At 37.9% G+C, this 12,941-nt stretch overlaps 1 protein-coding gene across 6 annotated transcripts in view; it reads left to right on the top strand.

The window, feature by feature from the left end:
* Positions 1-12,941, top strand: part of LOC126190720 (uncharacterized) — a 216,204-nt gene that overhangs the window by 189,164 nt on the left and 14,099 nt on the right. For 5 of the 6 annotated variants that reach the window (XM_049931198.1, XM_049931195.1, XM_049931197.1 and 2 more), the window contains 2 exons: positions 2,368-3,747; positions 5,285-5,545. In XM_049931198.1, coding sequence (XP_049787155.1) covers positions 2,425-3,747; positions 5,285-5,545 — 1,584 coding nt within the window. In that variant the 5' untranslated portion in view covers positions 2,368-2,424. Of the gene's footprint in view, positions 1-428; positions 707-2,367; positions 3,748-5,284; positions 5,546-12,941 lie in introns of those variants that run through there. The other variant, XM_049931199.1, reaches the window with a different exon arrangement.

Raw genomic sequence — 12,941 nt, 5'->3', positions numbered from 1 at the left:
ACGTGGCGGTCCGTTGACGTCAAGTGTGAATCGGATCTAATGCTGATAGACGTGATACACGACCCTATGTAGTGTAATATTCAGTGCTTGAACATACAACAGCACTAACACCATACCTTATAAATTGAATTCTAACAGAAATTGCTGTAATCGTGCAGGGAAGTAACAGGTATGAAATATTTGTTTCTATAATATATGGGGACATGAATTTTTACGCACCGAGACGAATAAAGTACTTCGCCTTCTGGTGAGTTATGATGTGGTCGGGAGAGCAGATTTTTCGAATATGTTCCCGCTTATTTTACGTCTTTATTGCCTTTTTCTAATATTATTGGTGGAGATACACATCCATTTCCTTTCACGCAGCAGTCAGAGATGAGAAACCCATGCTGTATCGATTTCGCTGCCCAGGATTGATACCATAGATAATACTGCAGTTCAGTGACAGCGATGTTCAGCGTTAGTACAATGTCAAGCAGAGGTGGGAAGTTGTTTATATGGTTTGAAGGCGTAACTTAGGTTGGTTTGTTGTCATTACGTTTGCAGTGGTGCCGTTACTGGCGCTACGTACGAATACGTCTTACCAAAACTAAAAGATAATGGACTCGATGTAAGTGACGGTTGCTTTGATTTCGCGCTGTCGAAGGAGATGTTTTGAAGCAGAATGGAGAAGTTCAGAAAATACAGGTCATTATTAGTATCAGAGGTAAGCATGGTGAACGTGTCGAATAATGATGGTAGGCATTCACATATAAATTTTCGACAAGTAATCTGTCTTAAGCGTATATTGTAGCTAGCATGCTTCCGGCCCTCCCCTCTTATGTTCTCGAGATGAATTGATCCAACAGTATGTAGTTCATGGTGGGTTATATTTTCCTCATATTCGTTCGTTTTTACGAATAGTCATTGTATATTAAAAAGGGTGAGTATAGAGGGAGGAAGTAAGTTTCGAAAATCGTAAAAGGGGTGTACTGGGTAGTTCTTTCTTTCTTTTTTAATTAATTCAAGCGTGATGGAACAATTAATGCATCATATGGTGATTGTGTTTTAAGTTATTTAGTGCCATTTCTTCTGTATCTGACACCCTGCTTACAATTAATAATAATAATAATAATATATACACCAGATACTAATCCTTGTTAGACTAAATGATTTAAAGTATTAAGACGTATATCATTATGTATCTAGTGTCGGCATATTTTTTTCATTTTTTGCAGTATAATTTAGCCAACATATCTTTTAGTGTAATTTTGATTTATCTTTTACATTGAATCTGATATTGTTTATGTTTAAACCAACTGAACTCAGGTTTTAAGGTATAAATTATGTATATTTACTGGAATATCTAGCATGTTTCACTGTCACACCATTGATGACACACAGTTGGCAGTGATTCTCTATACCATTGGTATGATGTATTTAAAGGCTCGAACAACTTTTAAAGTTTCATTTATTTTTCATTGTTGATGCAGTTATGCAACATGTGCTTGATTGATGAAGATACTGTCATCTATTAAACTGAAGACTTGTCATTACGGAGATATAAGAATGTTTGTTTTATTTATTTACGCATCCTTAGGCCATTCAGCACAGTACTATCGCACATGCCAGACAAACTCCAGTGTTATATCTACATATATAGACATATATGAAGTAGGGTAGGATTAGCTGAGAATAGGGCCATGGCCTTATTAATGGAACCATCCCAGAATTCACCTTAGCATCTCTTCTTATGTTGCACAATGTTTGCTGGCCTTATGAAGATGAAGATGTAACTTATGAGATATCAAAACATTATTGTTGAATGTTCATCTCATAGATAAAAGGTTTTCATGTTTTAGACATCCGGAGTTCCTTGTTGTATGGAAGTGGTGTACTTCACACTTTACAAAACATTTGCAGGTTTTTATGACCATAAACACAGCTGCAAAAGAAGATTTGAAGGAAAATAGATATCATTTATAGAGCTATGGATCTCTTAATTCAGTTTTTTTATCTTCCCTGGTTCTTTTATTCCTTACCTTTGTAGTGAAGGAATCTCTATTCTGAAGCGGTGATCTGAAGATCTCATTCTGCCTCGTGTAGGTCGTTCTTAAAGTGGCTTATATCATAGACAAATAAGTTTCACTAAAACTGGAGTCTACTGCATTACCTGCACATTTAAAAAGTTGCCTTTGTGTCCCCTTTTAAAACTATTCACATTGGTCTGATAGAGGTAAAATGCCAATGTGTCTTGTATTATATCAGTGATCTGAGACTTCATTGCTCAAAAGCACTATATCTCCAGTAGAAATAAAATTGTATATAAATGCCCATATTTGAATGTTGTGAACCAACAAACAACTAATAAGATGATTTTATTTACAGCTGTGGCCTCACCATGCTGCACTTCATGATGGACAGCACTGACTGTGGCTGGCATGCATGATGAATGCCAGTGATGATGGTGTCAGCCAGAGAAGTTTATTAAGCAACAAGATAACATCAGCAAGCAGGCTGCATGCATGTGCTACATTGTGTGAAATTTCAAGGAATACCACAATATTATTTCTAAAAGAGGATGAAACTCTTCAAGGAGAATGCAGCAATAAAGTGCCAGTAAAGAATCTGAACTGTTTTTTCAAAAAATTCGCTAAAGAATTTGAATGCAAACATCCTAATGTGGTCGATAATGAAGATGTGACCCAAAGAATTTGTGAGAGAGTGTTGTGTGGCTTGAACTGTGATGAAAACTTAGTGGAGGGAAGTAATAATCTGGCTTCTCAAGAGAAGACTAACAGTAAAATGAATCCAACTGTCAAGTTAACGCGATTGAAATTAAAATCTGATGATATTTCAAAGGAAATTTTTGGTGATGATATGTTTTGTGATAGTGCAGTGGCAAGAGATAGCATTGTAACAGTTGCTGATGAGCAGCATATTGACAGTAAAATGAATAGTACTGAAACAGTTGTAACCTTAAGTTCTAATGATTCAAATAAGTGTTTGAAAGTGGAATGTGAGACAGATAGGACACTTGAGGAACCACTTAGTGTAAGTTATTTAGTCAGACAAGAAGAAACCCTTCTGGAGACAAATGATAGGTCCGATCGTTCAAATGACTCTGGGTTGGGGTCAGAACTTACAGAAGAGAGAGTTCAGTGCAGTGATCATTCCACTCTAGTAGCTGGAAACGTAGACAGCCCAGAGACTTCTCTCTTGCATGGGGAAAAAGACAGGATTTCTGTTGCTTCATTTTTAGGTAGGCTTCCAGATGAGCTTGAAATATCTTCTAATAATCTGGAAAAACAGGCTGGTGACATAAAAGCAGTTGCAAGTAGTCAAGAGCCAGATGTGCTCACTGAAGATTCGGCAAACTGTTCTGTTGAAAGTGAAGCTTCATATTCTGTACAGCAGTCTGGTGGTGAAACATCAGTTGAGTCTTCAAAATCTGAACCACAGTCTTCAAGTTGTGCATCATCCAGTTATTTTGATTTTACTTCATCTGCATCAGAAACAGAGATGGGTGGCAAATGCTCCACAGAAAGTGCTTCAAGTCAGTCTTCTGTAGAGACAGACATTGGTCTTATTCTTGATGCTGCAGAAAGTTCAAGTAATTGTACACAGAGAAGAAGCAACCTGAAACGCCGCCATGACTTTGATGACTCGGAAGGCCCAGCACCAAAGAAAAGAAAGTCAATCAGCTTTGATAAAGTTACAGTCTACTACTTCCCACGTGCACAGGGCTTCACATGTGTTCCATCACAGGTAAATGCCTTCAGACATTGTTTTCTCTGATAAATATTCCTGTCTAGTGTAAGAAGTAGGGTTTTACGTGCTTCTGTATTTTTATTTGGCAAGAAATGTATACAGTGACATACAGAGAAATGTGAATTGTTGAGATACTGCGTAGATATCCTATGGATGGCCAGGTCTAGCTTGTTTTAAGTATAAAGATGTGGTCATTGATGTGGTTTTGGAAGTCGAGATTAATAAACTTTGTGCTGCTCATTATCTATTCCCTATGCCCGTTCTCCATTCACAACTTTAACCTAACATGTCAAACAGTGTATTGCAGCTTTTCTGTTGGGTGGTGCTGCGAGTGATGGGAAGTAAATGCAACAAATAGTGAGTCAATAGTCCTTAGTTAATCTGAATACCTGTTTGTATTTTCCTATGGTCTGTAAATAAATTTAGTTGGTATTTTGTTATGCTAGGTCAGAATTTACCAACATTGTTGGAATTTTTGGAAAAAAATTGGAATTAAGCCATATAAACAGGTGATTGCAATGATGAATGTGTGTATCAGACTGTACAGCACAACAGATTATGATGGCTTTCGTGTTTTATTGTATTCACCAACTCTCAGCCAAAGTGTTATGTTCCGTCCAAACCTAGGCCTGGGGGCTTTGCTACGAGTCAGTCAGTCAGTCAGCACAAGTTATTTTTTGTCCATTTAAATTTGTTGGCTTTTCCAACTTATAATAAAATTCAGGCATTCTGATCCAACCTCGGCTTTGATCTAAACTACACGTCAGACGGTCAGTTAGCACATACAATTTTCTCCCCTCTCTCTCTATCACAAACAAATCAGTTCACATATTGTGCCAAAAGAAAGTGGACTCAGAGTTTCACATTGACTGCTGAATACTATAACCCAATTCAAAAATACTGACAAAAACAAATTGCCAACAGTAGCACATAGCAAAAGAGCCTGGTACACCTCAAGTGCACTTTAGTCTATATGTCTGTGCTTCTTCTGTTCATTTTGCAGCCTGCATTGAGGTACCGTAGTTTCCTACTGTTAAAATTATGAGATAATTTCCCATTCTTTAAGTGATTGCCATTGAATGCCACAAGGCTTATCTCTGGTACATTGCATAAGAGAATGCTGGTGAAATTAATATGGAGTGTTGTTATAAATTCTTGCCATATTGTAACTGTATAATTGTAGACCCTACACATGTGTAGGGTCTGCAATGATATAGCTGTCAATATATGCACCAGCAATTCGACAATTTCTTACATATAACTAATTAATTTGCTTATTGCAAGTATGTTTTACTTCTGCTGGGACTGCTATCCTTAATTAATAGCAGTTCTGTCTTTAATGATTGAAGAAACCATGTATGCCATTTAAAATAACCAAAAAAATTTCTGAAAATGTTGTTTATACTGTTGTGTGGCATTTCTCTTGCATTCTTGTGTGTAGTTGTAAGCTTGTGAAGGTATGACTTACAAATTTGTAGCCCTACAAAATGACATATTATGGCACATAAACATTATTGATGGTTACTCATTACAGGGAGGATCCACTTTGGGTATGGCACCACAGCATGCCCATGTGCAACAGTTCTCACTGTTGGAGCATGCTGTTGAGCAACGAAGACATCATCGTCAGATGCTAATACAGCTTCGCAATGAGAGGCTAGCATCTGGTACAGCAGCAGGGGGCATTCCTAGCTCTCGTCCTCATGGTTCATCCAGTGATGACTCCGATACTGATGATGAGCCCAGTGATATTTCTGAGTCGGAGCTTGATCTCGACAGTTACTATTTCTTGCAGGTGAGATTGTTATTTTTATTAGGGTACAACATCACCAAAACTTTATCATCACTCATGTAAGGCTACAGCTGTGGAAACATTTTTATACTATCAAGATCATTGTTCATAAATTCATTGTAGGCAGCAGATCATTTCACTCAGCGAGAAACATTGTTGTTTGGTAGTATACCATCGTTTGGTAGGGGAGCAGTGCAACACCATCTGCCCATTTCGTTAACTCCTCTCTTCACATAGCCTTTGCCTGTGTTAATGAATCCTCATCAGAAACTTTACTTTTTTCCACTGTTGCCTTCTTTTGTTCAGTTTTCTTTCTCCTTGAGCACCATAATCTGTGTACCAAATAGTTGAATTACAAGGAGATAGAATGGCCGACCTAGTAGGTAAATGTTACATATTGGACCCCCTCCCATTTTTGGTAATTTGTACTTTGATTAAAATAACAAAGTGAGTGGCAGCTAGTTGTTTACAGGACAGCTACAATAACGCCCGATCCAAGCTCGAGTTTGGTCACATCTTCTGTCATCTCCACAGTTGTGAAATAGCTCTGCCACCTCAGCTGCTAGCTCCCAATCAGCTGTGAATGACAATTGCTGTCTTTAACTTGATTGTTTTGGAACATATTCAGTACTGAACCCCACAGCTGATGTTACCAAAGCCATATTTCCCTTTCGCAAAACAGCAAACTGATATTTCCCTTTTCTATGCTCAAATGTCAAATAGAAGCATGGACGAATTTGAATTTTGTGCCATTTTGTCAGAAGATGGTTGACAGCCATGGTTTTTTCATGTTTATTATCTGTGATCCTTCACATTATTAGCCTGATAGCTTTTCTGTGGTGAGTATCATTGTATGATATTTATTTTTGTCATGGAGCAGATGACAACTGAGCAATGTATCCAAGTGATAAAAAGTTATTACAAAAACAGTGAAAGTCCCACGGCAACCTTTTGTGAACTGCATGTGACACTGGGACATAATTCTGCTCCAACTGAATCCTCAGTTGTGGAGTTGATCTGGAAGTTTGAGACCACGGGTTCTGTTTCAAACGTTCTGTTCAAACACAAGAAACCATTGCTGTCGTGTATGGCAACGTGACTGTAGGCCTCAGAAAATTAGTTCACTGAGGTCAGCAATTGAATCCGTCACAAAGTTCACTGCATGAAATCCTTTTAAAAGATCTGAAAGTGCTTGCATACAAAATTCAACTTGCACAAGAGTTGAAGCCTGTAGATTATGGAAAAAGACATTGATTTGCTCAATGGGTCTTAGCTCAACAAATGGAGAATGAGAACTTCACTCAAATAATTTTCTCAGATGAGGCAACTTCCACCTTAGTGGGTACATCAGTAAGCAGAACTGCAGAATTTGGGTTAATGTAAATCTAAGAGTGACTGTGGAAGTTGAGATGCATCCACAATGCACAACTGTGTGGGTCCTGAGCAGGAGGAGTGATCAGCCCGTACTTTTCAAAATAAGGGAGCTGCTGTCACTGTGAACGGCAGCCATTACCGAAACATGCTTTGTGATTGATTTTTCCCTCTTATTGATGAAAATAATTTTTGGTTTCAACAATATGATGCGACATGTCACACATCCGGTGAAATGATTGCTGTGCTGAATGAAAAGTTTTCTAAAAAAGTTATCTGTTTGTGTGGCAACAAGGAATGGCATGCCAGATAATGTGATCTTATGCCTGACTTCTTTTTGTAGGGATTTGTGAAATCAAAAGCATACTTGAACAAACTACAAACAATACACCAGTTAAAGGATGAAATTAAAATGGTTTTTAATGATAGCCCACCAGACATTTGTGAATGTCATCGAGAACATCAGTGAACGCATTGCTCGTTGCCGCATGGGCTTGGGTGGTCACATGGAGGATATAAGGTTTCATAAATAAATGGGAGAAGTTATTTAATGTGTTTGCAAAAAAAAAATCCAAATTACATTTTTGAGTAAATTTTGCATGTTCTGTATCACTTTTAATATTCATCCCTGCGTCCCTGGCACCTTCTACTTTATTATCTGATCCAGATGGTTATAATTAAACTTTTTCTATTTAACACATTATAACACAGAAAATAATTACCGTACAAATACCAAACTTGGTAGCATTAATGTCAACGAGATGGGAAAGAGAAATAATGCAGAATCAATTCAGTTGAAACACTTTTAATGTGCTGCTATGGTACATCATACCAGAACCCTACTGCTACAAAAGGGGCTCAGTATGGCTCCCATCAGTGTCCACAAGAGTCTGAAAGTGCAGGATTGGATTCTGCACAACAGAACGAAGCATGTCCATAGGTATGCTGGCAACCTCTCTTGATATGTTGCACTTCAGAGAAGCACATGAGTGAATCTTCTCCAGGCAAATCTTATCCCTCAGGTAGCCCCTCAACCATAAATGACAGGGTGTGAGATCAGGTGATAGTGTCGGCCAAGCGTTTGGAAATATTGGCTGATAATTCGGTTGTTTCCAAATGTGTTTCGGAGAAACAGGTGAATTTCACGAGCGGTGTGCAATGAGACCCCATCTTCCATGAAAACTGTTGAGTTCAATGCGTGTCTCTGCTGGTGGGTGAGTATGACATGCTGGTGAAGCATATCACAGTAACACTGGCCAGTCACACTGCACATTTTTGCTCCTTGAGAGCCAACCTGTTCGAAAAAGAATGGGCCAGTGATGAATGTAGCTGTGAATATCACCTCACTTGGCAGTTCTGTGTGTTCACCTCGCCCGTCAGAGAAAAATGAGCTTCATCTGTCCATAGGATGGTCCACAGCCAGACCTCATCAACTTCAATCCTTGCAAGAAAGTGGAGAGCGGAGTCAACGCGCTATTGTGCGTCCTGTGTTGCAAGCTGCTGTATGATATGGATCTTGTACAGATACCATTTGACAATGATTAGAAGCATCTTCCATATAGTGGGCTATTGGGTGTTTAACTGTTGCGATACACCTCACACACTGTCTGATGATCGGGAATTGTGCACAGTGCTGCGTGCCATAGCAACTGTGATTTCAGCAACCATGTGTGGTGCAAATGGTCGTCCACCTCTTCCTGGAGCGTCACCCAGTTCTCAAGTTTCATCATGCTCTGCACAGCAGGTGGAGGAAGAGGACGCTTCTGTAGTCCTTTCAGCCGGCGATATTCTTGGAGTGCAGCTGCAGCATTATTGTTTTTTTGATAACAGAGCTTCACCAATAGTGCCCTGCTCCTTTTGTCCAAGCCCATGTTGAGACGTCAACAAATGCAATTTTTTCTATCATATTAAACAACATTTCCCAGTTTATCTTGCACATTTATTAATTTATTAGGGAAACTGGAAATCATTCACCTTATCAGAAAGCTTGAATCCTGAATTCCTTAGGCAGTTATACAAACTGAGACAATCAGATGTTATTGTTGCCACTGGTAACATAATTTCTATTACCTCTAGAAGTGCCACCTGAGATATATCTTGGACAACATGAAAAAATGGCGTCTTTCAGTAATGCCAGATACCCTTCTCCCTTTTGCATTATTGCCTCTCCCAAATAAATATTCATTAATTTCCACTATTACATCTTTCCTACCAAGTTCTCCATTTTTCTGTAAACACATAGAACTACAAACTTTTCTACAATACTCTCTCCAATCAACTATGTGTTGACTGCCAAGTTGTACATCTCTAACTTTTCATTGAAAATTATTATTTAGAAAAAAACCCTTCCTGATTTGAAACTGTCATTTTTGTTTGCTTTCGTCCTTTAGCCTGTGATTTTATTGAGTTGAGTCTTTTGTGTAATTAAGTGCTTGCTTTGACAGAAACACTGTCTTCAGTTTTCAATTACTCAGAACACGAAAACACCGTGAAATACTTTCCTGTAATATATAGTCACAAAATTCACTTCACAAGACATAAATGGCTCACACGAGCATGTAAATTGGCAAATAGCAGTACTAGTTATCATACCTGTAACTGTAATATTAACACTAGTTGAAACAGTAATTGTAGTAGCTTAACAATACACTAACATAGGCTTATACAGTCCACCAAAGAGTTTTACATTCAATATCCGGTTGCTTTGAATTTTATCATAGTTGGTTATTGCGCTATTCTTATTATTGAAATGTTGCTAAAGATGTACAAAATTTTTAAAAAATGGCGAAGAAAATGTTTGTAAAAACTGCACAGTAATGTCCAACCTCTTAAAGTGTGGTTACAATCTTCACAATTGAAAATGTGAATAAAATTAAAATAAACGGTATTGTGAGATGGTGGTGTGAAAAAGAACAGTACTTAATATAAGTTTCAGATTCTAACATTCAAGACAGGCTAACCAACAGCCTACTGCAATAGGAATGAAATCTTTAAATGTTGTTAATTGTGTATTTGACGGATTGTGTCCTCTAAGAAGCTGCTTAAAAAAGAAAGAAAGATCAGATACGAGCAGGACCCGCACACCTAGGATTCTGTACAAAATTATATATGTAGACAGTTTATCCATTTCAGTAATCTGAATGTTGTTTATTTTTGCCTGTTATCGTCATTGATACTAGCAAGATGCTGGTCCTATGTATTCCAAAACTTTTGAGAATGTTTTAATTTAAAGTTTGAAGTTAGGTAACATATTACAAAAGAAATGTCTTTTGTGTGATGTAATCAAAAATTAACAATTTCATATTTTTCACTTTACTTGTGCGTGACTGTGCTTCTTGCCATATTTCGTGACCCTAGGTCAACAAAAGTGCCCTATAGGTTGTGATGAATGTGTTTTTGAGTCTACATCTAAATTGTTACTCTGCAGTTCACACTTAAGTGCCTGGCAGAGGGTTCCTCAAACCATTTTCATACTACTTCCCTACCATTCCACTCTCTAATGGCGAATGGGGAAAAAGGAACACCCTAATCTTTCTGTTAGAGTTCTGATATCTCTTATTTTCTAATGATGATCATTTCTCCCTACGTAGGTGGGTGTCAACAAAATATTCTCGCATTTGGAAGAGAAAGTTGGTGATTGAAATTTAGTAAATAAATCTCGCTGCAAAGAAAACCACCTTTGTTTCAGTGACTGCCACCCCAACATGTGTATCATATCAGTGACACTCTCAGCCATGTTGTGCGATAACACGAAATGAGCTGCCCTTCTTTGCATTTTTTCGATGTCCTCCATCAGTCGTACCTGGTAAAGATCCCACACCTCGCAGCAATATTCCAGCAGAGGACGGACAAGTGTAATGTAGGCTGTCTCTTTAGTGGATTTGTCGCATCTTCTAAGTGTTCTGCCGACAAAGCGCAGTCCTTGTTTTGCCTTCCCCACAATATTATCTATGTGGTCTTTCCAATTTAAGTTGCTTGTAATTGTAATTCCTAGGTATTTAGTCAAATTTACAGCCTTTAGATTTGTGCGATTTATCATATACCCAAAATTTATCGGATTTCTTTTAGTACCCATGTGGATGACTTCCCACTTTTCTTTGTTTAATGCTAATTGCCACTTTTCGCACCATACAGGAATTCTCTCTAGATCTTTTCGTAATTGGAATTGATTGTCTGATGATTTTACTAGATGGTAAATTGCAGCATCATCTGCAAACAATCTAAGGGGGCTGCTCAGATAATCACCTAGATCATTTATGTAAATCAGGAACAGCAGAGGGCCTATGACACTACCTTGCAGAATGCGAGGTATCACTTCTTTTCTACTCGATGATTTAATGTTTATCACTACGAACTGTGACCCCTCTGAGAGGAAATCCGAATCCAGTCAGACAACTGAGATGATACTCCATATGCATGCAATTTGATTAATAATCACTTGTGAGGAATGGTATCAATAGCCTTCTGGAAAAATAGGAAAATGGAATCGATCAGATCCCTTGTCGACAGCATTCATTACTTCATGGGAATAACGAGATAGCTGTGTTGCACAAGAACGATATTTTCTGAATCCATGTTGACAGTATATGCTCCAAAATCCTACTGCAAATTGAGGTCAGTGATATGGGTCTGTAATTCAGTGGGTTACTCCTGTTTCCTTTCTTGAATATTGTTGTGACCTTTGCTACTTTCCAGTCAAGGAACAGACCTTTCATTAAGTGAGAGGTTGTATAGGATTGCTAAGAAAGGTGCTGTTGTGTCTGCATACTCTGAAAGGAACCTGATTGGTATACCATCTGGACCGAAAGACTTGCCTTTCTTAAGTGCTTTGAGTTGTTTCGCAACACCTAAGATATCTACTTTTATGTCACTCATGCTAACAGCTGTTCTGGTTTCGAATTCTGCTATATTTACTTCTTCTTTCGTGAAGGAATTACGGAAAACTATATTTAGTAACTCCGCTCTAGTGGCACCATCATTGGTAACATTTCCATCGCTATCGTACAGTGATGGTATTGACTGTTTTTTGCCACTGGTGTACTTTACATGCAACCAGAATCTCTTTGGGTTTTCTACCATATTTTTAGACAATGTTTCATTGTGGAAACTATTAAAAACATCTCGCATTGATGTCTGCACTAAGTTTCGAGCTTCCGTGAAACTTGACCAGTCTTGGGATTTTGCGTTCTTCTGAATTTGGCATGCTTTTTTCGTTGCTTCTGCAACAGTGTTGTGACGTGTTTTGTGTACCATGAGTATGAAAGTATGTGACATAAATGGCCATATCTTATGGTTGAACTGGCTTAGAAGTTTAAAACATTTTCGCTGCCAAGGGACCATTGGCCTCAGTATGCGACATAAATTTTAACTTGATTGGTCTACTCATTCCTGAGGAAATGGTTTCTTAGACAGTCTGAACACTGAGCAATCCTATATGGGTTCCGGTTTTACAGACTGAGGCTTGGGACCCCTAAAGGAGGGAGGGGGTGAGGAAGATATATTTATATACACACACTGCAGTAGAACTAACAGATACACAAACAACATGAATGAATTTTTAAGATTTTGCAATTTTTAAGTCAATTTTTAATTCTTGGTTGTCCCCCCTGATCTAGTGTTTGCCATAAGATTCCTGACCTTCAGAATGTATGATTATGCTCCTTCTCTCCCCTGTTCAACAATATATATATATATATATATATATATATATATATATATATATATTTTTTTAAGTTAAGGAACATTCAGAAAATTCCAAATGCTTTAGCTTAAATAAAGTGTTTGTTCCCGATTTCTGTTTCAGCAGAGCATAGAATGACACACTTTTGTCACAAGTATCCATAACCCATTCAAAATCAATTAAAGTGCTGTTAGCTTTTCCTGTGGAAAGATTGAATCTGTTCTCACTTCTGTTCAATTTCTGTGTAAGAAGATTGGTTAAATGAGAACTTGTAAGTTACTTGTATTCTCTTGCGAACTGATTAGTAAGTAAGTTTCCCTTTAATTTCCCATGTACTTAATTTAAAGA

Source organism: Schistocerca cancellata, chromosome 6, assembly GCF_023864275.1.
Source record: "Schistocerca cancellata isolate TAMUIC-IGC-003103 chromosome 6, iqSchCanc2.1, whole genome shotgun sequence".
Classification (NCBI taxonomy): domain Eukaryota; kingdom Metazoa; phylum Arthropoda; class Insecta; order Orthoptera; family Acrididae; genus Schistocerca; species Schistocerca cancellata.
Note: the sequence above shows the minus strand (reverse complement) of the source record. Positions and strands in the feature narration are given on the sequence as shown.